The 16,427-nt window shown below is 33.7% G+C and overlaps 3 protein-coding genes across 6 annotated transcripts; all 3 read right to left on the bottom strand.

The window, feature by feature from the left end:
• Positions 1-1,348: 1,348 nt before the first annotated feature.
• On the bottom strand, positions 1,349-7,440 carry LOC116352524 (mucin-12). Of its 4 annotated transcripts, none has more exons than XM_031785181.1 (18): positions 6,612-7,440; positions 6,376-6,476; positions 5,851-5,958; positions 5,153-5,365; positions 4,939-5,082; positions 4,619-4,843; positions 4,259-4,548; positions 3,962-4,186; positions 3,597-3,885; positions 3,473-3,514; positions 3,083-3,405; positions 2,841-3,006; positions 2,625-2,773; positions 2,442-2,546; positions 2,053-2,358; positions 1,805-1,975; positions 1,630-1,734; positions 1,349-1,543 (listed from the first exon to the last, which is right to left on the bottom strand). In XM_031785181.1, exons 1-18 carry the CDS (start codon positions 6,788-6,790, stop codon positions 1,394-1,396), a joined length of 3,291 nt encoding a protein of 1,096 aa, XP_031641041.1. In that variant the 5' UTR covers positions 6,791-7,440; the 3' UTR covers positions 1,349-1,393. The 4 variants fall into 4 exon arrangements, with proteins under 4 accessions (XP_031641041.1, XP_031641042.1, XP_031641044.1 ...); XM_031785182.1 differs by having other exon boundaries at positions 3,473-3,511; XM_031785184.1 differs by having other exon boundaries at positions 4,619-4,807.
• A 585-nt stretch (positions 7,441-8,025) lies between these two features.
• On the bottom strand, positions 8,026-10,308 carry LOC116352616 (UDP-glucose 4-epimerase). Its single transcript, XM_031785342.1, has one exon. It carries the CDS (start codon positions 9,429-9,431, stop codon positions 8,385-8,387), a length of 1,047 nt encoding a protein of 348 aa, XP_031641202.1. The 5' UTR covers positions 9,432-10,308; the 3' UTR covers positions 8,026-8,384.
• An 820-nt stretch (positions 10,309-11,128) lies between these two features.
• On the bottom strand, positions 11,129-15,953 carry LOC116352573 (D-glucuronyl C5-epimerase B). Its single transcript, XM_031785282.1, has 5 exons — positions 14,831-15,953; positions 14,589-14,748; positions 14,261-14,520; positions 12,950-14,171; positions 11,129-12,868 (listed from the first exon to the last, which is right to left on the bottom strand). Exons 1-5 carry the CDS (start codon positions 14,972-14,974, stop codon positions 12,717-12,719), a joined length of 1,938 nt encoding a protein of 645 aa, XP_031641142.1. The 5' UTR covers positions 14,975-15,953; the 3' UTR covers positions 11,129-12,716.
• Positions 15,954-16,427: the final 474 nt, after the last annotated feature.

Here is a 16,427-nt window from a genome sequence, read left to right as displayed (position 1 = left end):
TTTTTAATAATCATTCCGTACCGTCCATTTAATTAAAATATTGTAAAATTATCTGTAACGACTCCTTCCAAACGATTTGAAAATATATTTTCAATAGTTTAGTTTCTATCAATTGATAAAAGTTTTTTTTTTATAAAAGAGAGAGTTTTTTTTATCACTTCCCATGTTGCGATTTGATATCCCCGTGAGTATTGCAAATTCAACGCAGTTTATTTGAATTTTATGTTCAAAAACAAGAAAGAAATTCGGAAAAACAAAAAGTTCATATGAAAGAAATTGTGGTAAAATGATCAAACAAACAACACTTGGTTACGTTTATTGATATACTCGAGCTAGCTCAGTTGTTCGCTTTTGTTGATTGAGTTTGACGTTTTGGGGTGGTGGGCTTGAATTGATGTGTATGTTGCTGCCAATGGATCGGTCGGTGCTCATTTAATTCGCTTACCTCGATTGTCAAATAATTCAATTGAGTATCTAGTTTTATGTGAGGATTCTTTTTTCAAATTAATCACTAGGTTTCTTTCAATCTTTCTTATTGTATTGTTGATGAATTGGGTCACAGTGAATGCATTATGTGAATTTTAACCTAATGCGATTGCACCAAGCATTTTGACATTTCATGTCGCTTTAAACGTTTCACAACCGATTACATTGACAGAGTTGTGCTTTCATTTGGCAAACCAACTTCATGTGTATTCAATAGCGGCATATTTCGACGCCACAATTCCTTCAAACACAACTTCTATTCAAGCAGTCTAAAATAATTGCGTTTTTTAATTACAATAACTTAATTGAAACACAATCATGACATCAACAGCTGGGCCAACCAATCAATCAACATTGTTGCCACTTGGTAAGGCATTCATTTTATTTACAATTGGAAAGAATGAAAACTATATGGTCCCGTTCACTTGCCACACCCCGGACATATTGTTCGAAAGGTCTTGAAATGAACATGAGTAATTTCAAATCTTTATTTCATCTCACAAATATTGAAAGGGAAATCCTATACATTTGAAAATTATGATGTACTGGACATTTAAAAAAATCGTTCAGAATGAAAAATGAAAAATATATTAAAAATGTAAAATTGTAATGAAAATGTTGCTGCTTTATTCACAAATTTTAAAGGTAATATGAAAAAAGTGTTCGATCCATGACTGAATAATAATAATATTTATAAAATAGTTCATTTTATTATTCTCGCTTTTATTTTGCTTATCAAATGTTGTCTACTTCGTATTTATTTTTAAAATGATGGTCTCCTATGATTTAATATTCTTTAATAATTTTAATTTTTCGTAAATCGAAAAAAGCCAAAAAAAAAACTGAATCGAGTGATTCGATCTCGATTAAACAATGAATTTTATTCAGAGTGTTCTATTCAAAAAGTTTACGATTTTTCACGTTTTTTTAAATTTCGCTTTGATGCACATCGATGAATGATATCCGATACATGACTTTTATGATCGAAAACCTTTAGAATCTGTACACGGGCCTCGTTTATCGAGTCCGATACAATTTTGCTGCGTTGCATATTGCCCTGTTTAAAAAAAACACGTTGAATATTAGTATTTAATTTTTGTAAAATGCGTGTGTGTCTAGTTTTTTTTGTTGTCGAATATTTACTTTAATTAATTCATTAACCCGATCTACATCGGTGTTTTGTTCATGCGCTTCCATACATTGTAACATTGATGATAGCTTATCATACACTTGTGATTCGAGCTCCGTCTGAAAGAATTTCCAACAGAATATTAATTTAATCCACCATGATGTTGTTCAAAATGATGTGTGCACTTACCAGGTCTTCCATTTGTGATGTTAGGTGGTAAATTTTCCATCCGTTAACCTTTTGTAAAACGTGCGTTTGATTGGCTAAATCGACAACAGTCGGTTTTCGTTCTTCGCGAGGTTTAACATCTGAGTATCGCTGAAAGTGATTATGAGTTGACTTCCAAGAATGTTTATAGCTCTGCAAAATGTGACAATTTAAATATTATAATACGATCATGTTTGTCATTTTGAATCAATTCTTTTTTGTTCACTTACATCAAGTAAATTGCATGCTTTTGGTCGTTTAATATAAAAGTCTACATATTTGGGTGGACTATTCTCATTGCTGGGCTTGACTGCATTACGATTCGTTAAATTAGCTGCCGCACTTGTATTTGCTTGTGCATTTTGATAATTAATATTAACTCCTTGTTCATTAAGAGTGGAACCAGCGATTGGTTGTTGTTCGGGTTGAATATGTACATCCAATTCAGGTTGAAATTTCTTTGCTGCCTGCGGATATTCACTGAATTGCTGTTTTCTCGGACGTTTGCGTGGCGTTAAGTCATCACTTCCATTCGACTGTGCAAATTAAAAAAACAAACATATTTTTTTACAAATTGAAAGCAAAAGAGAATTCAAAATGTTCAATTAACGAAACTAACAATATTTATGGAATGTGCTGTTTGTGGTAATTGTTGTGATGCTTGTTGTTGTTGCTGCTGCTGCAATGGTTGGCCAATATTATGTTGTAATTGATTTTGATGTTGCTGTTTTGTAAAGTATTTTATGATCAATAATCATGTATTTTCTAAATTGATTAAAGTAGAGTTACGAAAATCAATTACCTGATACAATGCATTCAGTTCTTCTTGTTGATCAATACCAGGACTTGATGTTGCACTCACTGTTGTTGAACCATCCGATGAACCGGGTGAAACTGGTGAAGATATCCGTTGATTTGCCTGTATTTGTTGTACAACTTCTGCACGAAAATCTATAAAACAGAAAAGAAACCAAATTCAAATCGATGTTCTTTTATGAAAATTTAAGCAAAGACTAACCATGGTCTCGTTTTCTTGGTGCTGTAGAAACGATAGTGGTTGCTCGTGGTGAAGACGATACCGCAACCGCAACAGCATTTGATTTTGTACCCGATACTGGTATTATATGCGCCGTTTTTTGTTGATTGGCTAGCGATTGATTTGATGGCATTGAAATGTATGAAATCTGAAAATTAACAGAATATTAAATACATTCCGCTGGCAATAGCCTAGTTTAATGTAAATGTGAATGTTTTGTGTACCTGTTGGTGGCCTCCAAGCTGTTTTTGTAATAAACCATCGTATGATGTAGATTCTTTGTTGCCATCGACAATAAGTTGTGGATTGAATCGAACTGGAATCGGTTGTGATCCGCTCTGTTGTACGACTGTTGACGAAACCAGTCCGCTGGATGAACTGTTAACAATATTTCGATTGGATGAAGGAACAACGGCAAATGAACCAGCTTGCGGTGCATACGATGCTGTTATGGCTGTATTACTTGATGACACATTTGTTGTTATCGCCGATGTATTTGTTGTAATTGACTGCAAAACGGCCGTTGAGCTAATAGAACTTGATTGCGCTGAAATTCAATAGAATTGAAAAATCATTCATTTAGATTTGAAATTAACAATCATATTCGTACATACCTCGATTATTGATGGCATTTGCATTGACAACATTGACAACTACTTAGAAATTGAAGAGATGCAAATTTTCATTCAAAATTAGGTTTTTTCGATTTAATAAAGAAAAACAAACACACACGCTTACCGTTTTGTGACGTTCCGACCGATACAATTGGAGGTGGATCTACGTTGGACATGCCCTGTTGTTGTGGCAATACTTTGGCTATTGGTAAAACGGTTGTGGTATTGCTATTTGTATTTGCTGTTGTAACAATATTCACGTTACCGCGAACGATTTGCGATAAATTTGTTGCAACTGATGCTGGCAATGTGGTCACCGATGTACCACTTAATGAGGTGTGCGCTGCACGAGAGGTTATTGTCAATGGCACAACCGTTGAAGTTTGTTGTGTTCCCTGAGATCCAATTATTTGCTAAAGTTCAATAGTTAAAAGTTTGGTTTTTTATTTTTTTTTTATTTTTTTCAAATTATTATCGATAATTACGTACAATTTGATGACCATGGCCAACATTAATTCCGGATTGATTCAAATTCACGATCTGTGCAATTTGTGATGCAGGCACAATACCGATTGGAGCCGATGAACCTGCTCCCGAATGCTGTGACGATTGCGATTGATGTTGAACAACCGAAGTCGATGATGGTACTGAACCAGTAATTGTTGCTCCTTGCGATAAACTTGCCGTTGCTAATTGAACGCTATTTTGAGGATTCTATTCAAATGGAAAACAAATCGAATAATGCATAATCAAATCTCATAAAAATAAGAATGGGTCATTCATTACCTTTCCAACATGAGTTATTGTTAATGATGGCTTTGCCGTTGATGCACTAACCCCACGAACTGTATTGGCCGTTGAAACATTTGATGCATTCACAACGAGCGGATGCAATGTCATTGCGGTAATACGACCGGTGCTCAGTACTTGGCCGCCTGAATTTGGTTGTTGTACTTGAATGATTCGAGCAGCTGGTAAATTAGCAACGGTTAAATTGGATGCCGTTGTATTTGTGCCCGATGGAAGAGTTGTTAATACACTTGATGGTGTTAAAACTGGTCCGCGAATACTTATAGCTGTAAAAAATAATGCATTTTGGATTGGAATTATTGATGAAAAAAAAAATAGAAAAAAAAATATACTCACATCCGGGTGCAGTTGAAACTCGGCTCAAGCCGGCTGTTGGTAATCGTGCGTTGCTTATTTGAATTGGTCGAACCTGACGCTGTGTTGCAATTGGACTGGCCACCGCCAATCGGGGTCCAGTAACATTTGTTCCTAATTGTTGTGGATTACTATAAACGAGCGTTGCAGTCTGATGACGAGGTGGTAGAACTGTGGCAAGTGTGGCAACATACGTTTGAGATTGACCTAAGTCATCATTAAAGTTCAATGTTACAATTGAAATTTTTTACGCATTTGTTTCTTCGGAATCTTATTCCCCCGAAACGAAATTGGTAACTCACCCGATGCTGTTGCACTAGAAACATTTTGATTCGATTGTTGTTGTGATACATTTTGTATGGTATTTGTGCCGGTTCCACTTTGTGATGACACAATATTTGCCGAGATGGTTGTAATACCCGTATTTGCACTTGAAACAGCCGTAACTAAAATTTGAGTCGAAAAATAATTTGAATGATGCATTATGCCGATATGTTCAAGTGAAATTATTCTTACATTTAGTTCGTGGAGCTTGTCCAATGTTGGCTCGAATCAATTGAACAGGTTGGCTGCCAGTCATCCAGGTAGTTGCGGTTGGGATCACAGTGCCAGCCGGTGATGGTGTGCGTGGTGGAATTGTTCCGCGAACAAAATTCGTTGAAAGATTTGCCACCGATGGTGGTGTTTGTGCTCGAATCGCACCACGTGAACCTATATTTGTTGTAACACCTGAAAACACAAAGAAATCACAATTTGATATTTCAATAAGAAGAAGAATTCGACTTTTCGCATGTGTCCATTACTTTAACATTTATTCTGAATGGGACAATCATTCCGGTCAAACTACAGCAGACATATTCTACTATATATTCAACCAGAGAGTTAATGCCAATAATAATATGTATAACAATTGAATTAAAAGCAAGCATCGCTCAATGAAAAAAATCGTGTCTTTATGAGCTCGATACAATTTTTCAGATTGTTTTTTTTTTTGTGGATTTGTTTTGTTTTGTTTCGCATATCTGGTCAAATTTGTACGACACAAATTCAATTGTCGGTTATTTAAATGACCATTTCATATGCAAATTTCCAAAAAATGAATTTAAAAAGATGCAGCATTTGCAATACTACAAACTACAGATATTTTTTTTGGAGTATATTTTTTCTTTGTACAAATATGATTTTAAACAAAATATTTGATAAAACAATCTTGCCTCTTGGCATAAATGTATTTGGTGTTAACGGTCTTGTTACAGTAATTGATGTTTGTGCCATGGTTCTTGATGGCAATGCCGTTATTTGTGTTCTGCCTAAAGCATCAACTAAATTGACAAGAGAAAAGAAACAAGAAGAGAAAAAACACATCTCAAAACATGCGCTTCCCTGATTTTTTTTTGTTTGTGGTGCGAATTTAAAGAATTTGTTGTGTAATGATGGTGGTGTTGTTGTTGTTATTGTTGTTGTTGATGTTGTTGTTGTTGTAGTGTTAGTTTTTTAGTTACAGTATAGTTGTTGTTGTGTGTGTTCGCCAATAAAAAAGTGTATTTTTTGTTTTTGATGGTCGTTTGTTTTTGTTTTCAATTCGAGTTTTTGAGTTTTTTTTGTGACGTTTTCAATTGTTTTTGGTCGTTTTGTGTTTCGGTTGATTTATTTAAAAAACCAAATCACACTTTTTTTTAACCGAATCAAGTGGTCGTTGCTTCAAATGAATGTGTCAATTGACAAAATGAGTACTGTACCTTGTTTGAGCATTGCTTGTGGCATTATTTGTGTTTGAATAATTTGTGCACTTGCTGTTCCCGTTGACACTACAACTCGCATTGGCTGCGGTGTTATTGTTCTGTCCGAATCGAAAAATAAAAATAATTACAGAATTAGAAAAAAATCAAAACTACGCACGACACAAACGAAAATTCATGAAGAAAAAAACTTGTACAAAAACTATTATTCAATGTTGATATTAAATTCTGCTCACCGAAATTGAGTTTGAACTGTGGCACCTTTGCCGTCTGTGGGCTTGACTAGTGCGATTTTCGGTGCTAAATCCATTGGAAATGCGTTTTGTTTAATAATTGGATTGGTTTTTTCGCCACTGCCACTATTGCTCGTAGCAGAAGTTGTATTTGTTCCGCCGCCAGTATCTGGCGAGTTCATTTTCCGAATATTCGACGCACAAACCGAGCAATTTTGATATTAAGTTTGTTGTTGCTGTTGTTGTTGTTGTTATTTTGCATAAAAGACAGAAATGTGTATTTATCAATATCACCAGTTATGTGTAACACACACTTTTAACCATAAAACTTCAAACCGCGTTCACGTATTGTTCTCCCACAAAACACTGAATTTCACATTGATAAACATTTATAATGGTGTGACTTTTAATGTCGATCACTTGAGAGAGAGATAGAAAAAAGCGGCAACCACAATCACGATTTGTGTTCGAACAAATTTTGTTGTTTATTTGCTGGTCAAGGGAAAACGAATGTTTTAAATGCAAAACGGTCACATTTATTATGAATTAATTTATTGAAGAGATTGACGAAAAAATCTCACGCAAAAAAGGAGTTAAAACACAAAGAAATCGATTGCGTTCGCTTTTACAAAACACACGCTTCAAATGTGAATTAAGTAAAGAAAAAATCGTCGTCAAATCGTTTTCAATCACACACAATTCACCGTTTTAACATATTCCACCAAAATTCCAAACAAATTTCTTTTTGTTAATCAATTTTATCGCACAGATATAGATTTGTAGCCAAATTTTTATGGTATTCGTCTATTTCGTTTTCACTTGTGTGATGACGCTGAGCTAATTTTAAAAAGTGTTTTATGCGAAAGCCATCTATACTTCTGGTTATTGAAATTGTATATGTGGATGTGTGTGTGCATTTGTATGCGATGCCGTCTGCATGCACGGATCTGTGTACGATTACCACACATAGACACACTCACACGCACGAACACAATCACACAATGGTAAAACGTAGAAAATTTTACGCAATAACATGTTTCACGGTTGTCGTTTACATTCGTTAACCGCTGGCAACACTGATTGTGGTGTGTTTAGGTATCGTCGTAAGTGTCATCTGATTTCTGAGCAGAACGATATAAAAAAAGGGAAATGTGAACGTGTGAAAATAACAAAAACAATCACAACAGATAAACCATGTCTATGTATTGAACCGCATAGCGGCAATTTTTTGTTGTTGTACCAATGAATGTGTTTGTCGAATAAAAAAGGGTATAGAAATCTTTTTAATTGGTGCATTTTGCTCGACATAATGATAACATTATTCAAGGGGAAACATAGAAATGTGTCATTTTGACCGATTAAAATCCAATATTCCTGTAACATGCGATAACAATGAAACAAAACAAACAAAACGGTGTACGCAGTGTAGATAGGATTTTATTATGTAAAAGCAATGTGATCATCTTATTTCAAATTTAGATAAATGCTAACAATTTGGTATGTGACTACGACAGTTTCCGGCGATTTTTTTTCTAAAAATGCAAGAGCATAAAAATAACAATAGCAGAATTACAATTCTATAATTTGTACAATCAACGAACCAGAATATTAACAGCGATTTTTTTACAGGTGTTTTATTCATATATTCGTTTTTTTATTGCTATTAATAACTGGCACGAGTGTTTCGATACAGTATAAAAACAATTGTTAAATATTCGACAAAATTTACTTAAAATTTTTGTTAATTATCTTTGTTTTTGGTAAATAAATGCTGATCTATTTAAAGCCATTTGGATTATTGTGTTGCCAACGCCATGAATCGGCGCACATTTCTTGTAGTCCACGTTTTGCAATCCATCCCAATTGCTCTTTGGCTAACGTAGCATCGGCAAATGAAGTGGCAATATCACCTGGACGTCGTTCAACTAATTCATATGGAATTTTTTGACCCGATGCATCTGCAAATGCTTTAACCATATCCAATACTGAATAACCGGTTCCCGTTCCCAAATTGTATGTGATAAAACCTTGAATTTGATTTTTGGCTAATTTATCGATGGCACACACATGTCCATCGGCCAAATCAACGATGTGAATGTAATCTCTGACACCAGTACCATCCGGTGTATCGTAATCACTGCCAAACACTTTCAACTGTGGTCGTTTTCCGACGGCAACCTGTGCAATGTATGGCATCAAATTGTTTGGTTCACCGTTTGGATCTTCGCCAATTTGGCCCGACGGATGAGCACCAACTGGATTAAAATAACGCAACGATATCACATTCCATCGCTTATCCGATGCGCTCAAATCCTTCAAAATTTCTTCGGTAAAATATTTACTTTTACCGTATGGATTCGTACAATTTCCCGTCGGATGGGTTTCTTTAATCGGCAATGCATTCGGCTCACCGTAAACGGTTGCACTGGAACTGTACACAAAATTGAAAATATTTGCAGCAGCCATTGTTTCCAGCAATATACACGTACCACTAACATTATTATGATAGTATTGCAATGGCAAACGGCATGATTCACCGACAGCTTTAAGCGCCGCAAAATGTGCAACACAATCAATTTTATGGCGTTTGAATAAATCGGACAATGCAACACGATCGCAAATATCCATTTCATAGAATAACACCGATTTTCCGGTCAGCTCTTCAACACGACGCAACGATTCGGGCAATGATTGGTTTGCATCCTTGTACGCATTGTACAAATTATCAATGCAAATTACATCGTAACCGGCATTCAGCAATTCCAAAACAGTGTGTGATCCAACATAGCCAGCACCACCAGTTACTAGAATTGTTAACGACATTTTTCCTTTCTTTGAGAACGTTTTTGTTTCACTTAGTCAAAGATTTCCACACAACGTTTACCACGTAGACAAGACGTACACAATTGAAACCAAATTATTATATGATGTTGATAAAATTTAAATGATTGCAAATTTATTGTGTCGGTTATGAACGAGGAACAGGAACGACCTACTCGATCGCTGGTTACGATTGTAATGATGTAAACGATGTATATGATCAACAATTTAAATGCTGATACTTGCGTTGTACTGACAGAAAATGACACACAACAAATTTCCTCCAGAAAGAGCTTCTACTATTCGGTTCATTGAGCTTGTATCAACTAACCGAACCTTATCAATTTCGTCAAAAAAAAGTCTACATATAAGCACTCACTGCATATATCTATGTATCATTGAAATGTGTTTGTTATCAAAATTCTTCATAACGTTGGTATATTGTTTCATCACGTTTTTTTTTTGCTTTTGCTTGCGATCGTGTGTATTTCCACAAATTCAGTGCCACAAATACTGTTGGCTGTTATCAGTAACCAAAAAAAAAAAGACTGTTTTGGCTGTGTGTACTTTGCCTGCTTTTATCTAGATCTAGAACAACATCTGTATCGTATCGCTTTTTTTCGCTAACAAAACATATCGAAATTCCGAAACACGTAAATTTATTCAATTGCTCATTCGATTTTGATGGGGCTAATTTTCTCTCCGTGTGTCGTTGTATCCGTTCAGCTTCATATAGAGATGACAAATTATTACTGAATTGGATATTAACAATTCCGTTGAACATTCACCAATCAACTGAAACGTGCACTTTGTGACTTTGGAACAATTTATATCTATTTTACAAATAAACCGAATACAATGCATACAGCAGCTTACGTAGAAAAATAAGAGGACGAGATTCCAAAATGCATTCGACGAAAAAAAAAACAACAACACATGCACGCATATTGGTTCACGTTGCAATTAAATAACAGCAAAAAAAAAATTCAAAAACATCAACAAAACGTGAAAGAGAGAAAAAAACCAGCGTCAACAAAATTTGTTTCGTTTGCTACGATCGTATTTGTTTTTTTTTTTCGTACTCGTTTCTCAAATGATTTTAGTTGTGGTTTGTTTCAATTGACATTTTTTTAGCGCATGCGCATGTCCCGTTCTCGCACACATTGCCGAACGATTGAAGCGCATTTTCATGCATCCCGAAACCGTTTTGTTTACAAAAAACACAATACCTGCAAAAATGCTAAATAATGGATAAAATGAGAAAAACTCCGATCTTTTTTCGATACTGTATCAATAATGTCATAAATATCTCGATTTCAATTTATTTGCTTAAATTATGATATTTCCAAGAAATTTTAAAAAATAAGGTTTATTTATAAAATCGAAATAAATCTCTTTGAAAAAAAAAACAACAACATTTGCATTGGAATGTATCTATTTTGTTTTTGTTGGAAGTAATTTTTTCAGTTAAAAAAACTCAATCCAATATACGTATTCTTGGGATTCAACATTTAAAAGAAACAATATTTTGAATTTTTGATCTTCTTAAATTATAACATTTTTTTTAAATATATTTTTAAGAAATGGAAAACTCTTTTTGGAAAAGACAAGTTTTTATGGCCAAAAGTAATATAAATAATTTTAATTTTTTTTTTTCATAATAAATCATAAATAAGAAAATGAAATTGCAATGCAACCAAAAATAATTCGGCAAACAAAACTAAATTTAGGGGGAATCATTCCAAGGAAAAAGGAAACATTTTAAATTATTGTAAAACATTTGTAATGCGAATATAACAAATATACATAATCAATAATGCAAAAAATTTAATCGATTTTATCTCTCATTAATTGTATGCGATTCACATTTAAAAATGTAACTATTTACGTGCAAATTGTTGTGTATGCATTCATTATATGTCTATTAGTGATATTTCTTCTTCTCGTTTTTTTTGATTATTATTAATATGCAATATAGCTTTATAAACAATTACAAATGGTTAATAATTTACAGATCGAAAACTGTGTGCAAAACTAATTTATTGTTATTATATGCTTCGGAATTTTTTTTTAATTTATAAATTCAGTTGCTATTTTATTTCTGATCAGTGATGAGAACTCTTCATACACTTATGTATAATTGTATATGTGTGTGTATATATATATGTATAAGTATATAAAATCATTTATTTTATCGTTGCTAATTGTGATGGTGAATAAATAGAATATTTATGTGTCGAATGTGTGTTTTGTCAGTGCAAATTTCATTTGTTTTTCTCCTTCGATCTTCTCTGAAATGCTATTTTGCCGATTACATTAGGCTTAGACGTGGTCGGCTATAGATTGAAAACTACAATAAAAAAACTTATGACGCATTTGATGCATGCTCCTCATGTCAATCTAAATCACAAATCTATCAATCAAAAGACAACCGTCTATTCAATTTGTTTGCATTTCTTTAATAAATTAAAAGTGATAGTAACTTGTTTGTGCGCAGAACGATGAAAAATACGAAGGAAACAAAAAAATACACCACGTACATATTTGTCTATTTTTTCAACTAATTCAGCACTAAATCATCATTCACAAATCTATAATTTAACAGTCTATAGTATGAGTTTTTATTTGGTCTCTTCTCAATCGACCAATTTAAGAACGTACGTCATTATTTTCTATTATTTTTTTTTTGTCCGAATATATATTTTTTGTTGCATTCTTTTTTTGAAATATTCCACCCTGCCGCATGAATGTTTTAGATTTCATGTAATCTGGAACTTTTACAGTTCTTTATTTTTACACCTATTTACATTATCGTTCGATTTTTTTCCATTTTTCTTTATACAAAATTTAGTTACAGTATTTACAAAACACATTTTTTTTAAATAAAGCAGTTACGAAAAGGTCATCACCAAGTGAGAATCATTGCAGTATCATTCATATTGTTTTTTTTTCTTTAAATAGTAATTATAAGTACTACAAAATTGATGTCAAACCAAAAAATTGCATTTATATTTGACAATCAATTGCATCAAAAGCTATTCAGATTTCTTTTTTAATGTGATGTGAATTAAATGAACTAACGTGTACTATATATGTAAAAAAGGTTCTTATGACTAAGTGAATAGAAACTAAAATCGAGAATTTAATTCAAATGGCAAAAATATGATGAAAATGAAATAAAAACAAATATTACATGTATTAAGAAACTGAATTAGGATCCTTTTTTCGCTCACGTGTGTCGAATCAATCACTTTATGATTAAGAGTCTCATTTATGCGGTGCAAATAATTAGTTATGTGGTGCTCGTTTTCCTAGCATGTATCGTCTCCAGCGATCAGCTACGCGTGAAATCAATGGATCGCGATCGATTGTTGCTAGCAATAACAATTGATTAACATGTGTTGCATGGTAGTCCCATCGTGCGATATTCGGTTCAAGACCTGCAAAAATCGAAATTCGTTTGAAATGAATTTTTTTTATTTTTATTTATTTTTTGTAAAAGTGAAGTTAAAAATATTCACCCAAAGTAATGTGCCTTAAATCATAAACACTGCCCGAACCGGTGTCATACATTAAAAGCATTTTTTTCAATGAGATCATCCCTTGATCAAACAGAATGGCTGCTTCACGTGATAGATTTAGTGGTGCCGTTGCATTTAAATCATATAAACCAAGCAATGAATAGATAAAACCATTCAATACAAATGATGCGGGTGTCGTTGGATACTCTTCATACCAATCGTATTTGCCCATGAATTTAGCTAGAACGCCACCTTGTCGTGATGGAATGCGAAATGGTTTAAGGCCATTTATTGCTGCTTTTAAATACTTTGAATCGCCATTCGAATGATAATATGCTCGTGCCAATAATGATATTGCATGCCCTTGTCCCATTGCTGAATACCAGCCCTGTTTCAATTCAGCAAATTCGGATAATTTCCGTTTGACTGGATTTGGCCAGCCGCCAGTTTTTGTATTTTGATTTCGTACAAACCATTCGGCCGCATCATAAAATTGCGTTAAATGTTCGGTTGTTGAGAATGTTAAATTGTCAAATTTACCAATGCCAAACAATGAAATTGACGTCACTTTAATATCGCTGCGTCGAAGTTTCTTTTTTATTTTGTCAACGTTACTGGTAAATCCAACAGCGCCACCGCCACCACCAAAATTATTGCTCACACTGGTGGCCGGAATATGTTGAATGCCCTTTTGTAAATCGACAACAAGATCTCGCGTTAAATGTTTCCAAATGCCGGCATTTATCGCACCAATTCCATAGTAAAAATTACTTTCATCCGCAATGGTCAATAGAGCATCGCTCACCACATAATGTACATTGAACAATTGTTTTGTTTCACGATTTTGAATCGTTACCGTAAAGCTACTATTTGATTGTAATTCAATATCGATGCTAAGCACCAAATCAAGTACATGGTCCAAATGCATTTCTACCGAACTATCGTAATGAATTTGTGTTGCAAACGAAATAATATGATTATGTGATGCTTTTGTTTCGTGCACACGTGAAAAATTACTGCCTCTTGGCACAATCCAAATTGATCGATTTTCGTCACCATCTTCGATCACTTTTCGGCGTGGCTCTGGATCGGTCAAATTTTTACTGTAATGCGATAGACCGAATTGAGCGATCTGTGTTGGATAGTAATAACCCTGTGCTTCCCACTGTGTTGATATCGGCACACCATCCGATGCACTTATGCATTTTACACGATCTCTTACCTACCGAATAAATAAATAAAGAAAAAAAATGAATTAATCGAATCGAATTTTTATTGGATCATTTTTATTTGCTTGGAATGAAAGAATACCTCAACGTTGTAATTTTCGAAATACATAAATATCCCTTTGGGGTCATATGTGCCTTTTGGATAATTGATTTTGGCATTACTATGGCTCCACTCAAATTTCGGTGCCCCTTTTCCGATCGTACTCAACGAACCATACACTTCAAAATAATCACGAATAAATGAAAATGGCACATACACCTCATCACCATCTTGTATACATGATACACTATACTCTTGATTTATAATGCAATCGACATTGACAATTGCTTCTTGATTTTCATCTGCAACAACAATTTAACGTTTAGTAATAAAAAAATATTGAAATCGAAATGAGTTTGATGCTGCTTACCATTGAATCGTCGATCCCATTTTGGAAGGAAGCCTCTGGCCAGCGCCAAATCTCCACAATGCGTCCAAATTGTTAATGTAAATAGAAACACAGCCAAACATAGCAGAACTAGCACCACTTTTAAATTCAATCGCATTATAATGAAGTATAAAGGAGTATGCTGCAATGATATGAAAATCATTTGATGTGAGTTTTATGAAATTCATCATTATGGGTCAAGAAAAATCGAAAAAATGCTGTACCTTTTGATGATGATAATGATGATACTGGTATTGGCTATTCGGAATGTCGGTTAAACGGGACGATGACGATGATGATGTTCCACTCGATTTGATTGTGGCGGTTGAGCCAACAATTGAGCTCAAAATTCGCTTTAAGCTATGCATTTGATGATTTTTTTTGCTATTGTTGTTGTTGTTCTCACATTGATTTCACTGTGTAAAATCTATTTAGCGTTGAAACTAAACATGTAATAATATTTTTGTTTTTAATTGACTGTGGTTATTATTAGACAGTAGTTTCTATTAATTTTATACATTTTGCCGTGTATATATATATATATATTATGCCGTGATTTTGATTTGATTGTGTCACAAGACAAAATGTAAATGCGTGAAATAGATGTGTTTGCCGATTTAAATCGACCAATATTTTACACAACAATTTACTTGAACTGAATAAACAAACTTCTTTAAATGCTAAATATATTCACATCAATATCGTTTGCATGTTTTTTTGTTGTTGTTGTACACAAATACACTTTGATTTAAAAGAGAAATAATTGCTCGCTCTCTCTCTATTTCGCTGCAATGTGATTATCTCGCTTTTCTTCTGTATTTCATTCGATTGAACTGATTTATTTATTTATAATTTTATGTTCTGGCGTAATCACTGTGCAAAATGGATTAAGTACTACTAGGCGGACACACGATGAGGCACAGATGTGCTAAAAATTCGTTTTTATTTCATGTTTAACACAATTTCCGACCAATTTAATGTGATAAAATGGTTTTTCATGTAAAAAATGAAACATTTGATTTGATTTCATCGAAATCATCTTAAAGTACGGCAATTTTTACACCGATAATATTTCCATGATTTTTATGAAAAATGTGTGAATACGGTTCTAATCGTTCAAATGATTATAGTATAGCTATTGCTGTGTGTTCGACTATTTTTCTTTTCCGTTTTCGTCGTTTGTTTTCTTCTCTTTTCTCCTCTTTTACATTGCAAGTTTGTTGTATTCAGTCTCTTCAGCTATGCGCTCAATTGTTTATTTAGCCATCTCTGTCTGTTAACACTAAAGAAATTATGACAATAGTCAAATGTTTTGACATTTCGTTGCACACATACACAGTAGACGTCGAGTTTCTTCGGCAATGGCTGCAATGAACAACTGATTAGCGATGATTTTTCGAATGCGGCAATACTGTGTGTGTCATTCATTTAAATGCAATATTTCGTTGAAATTGAATTGTCAACTATATCGAGATCATTCTTCTTTCGCTTCAATAAGACGCCTTATTATTTGATTTAATTTTTTTCTACATATTCTCATTTCAATGCTTTCGAAAATGTCCAATGAAAAATAAAAATAAGAAAACGTATAAAATGTACATGCGATTTTTCACAATCGAATTTCAAATGGGAACAAGAGTCAGGCGCATTGAATGTTATTGAAACTCCCAAAAAAAAACCGACATAAAAAAACTTATTAGATATGACAACAAATGTGTGAGTGTGGTTGTTGGTTTGTTTGCACGTACGTTGATATCTCTTTCACTTCACATCGATCATCGGTATGCTCTCGACATTGGCACATGCACAAAGTTTTTGAGT

The sequence above is a fragment of the Contarinia nasturtii genome, unplaced genomic scaffold (assembly GCF_009176525.2).
Source record: "Contarinia nasturtii isolate CC-2019 unplaced genomic scaffold, AAFC_CNas_1.1 Cnas_scaffold_187, whole genome shotgun sequence".
NCBI lineage: Eukaryota > Metazoa > Arthropoda > Insecta > Diptera > Cecidomyiidae > Contarinia > Contarinia nasturtii.
The sequence above is the reverse complement of the archived record's forward strand: the minus strand, read 5'-3'. Positions and strand labels throughout refer to the sequence as shown.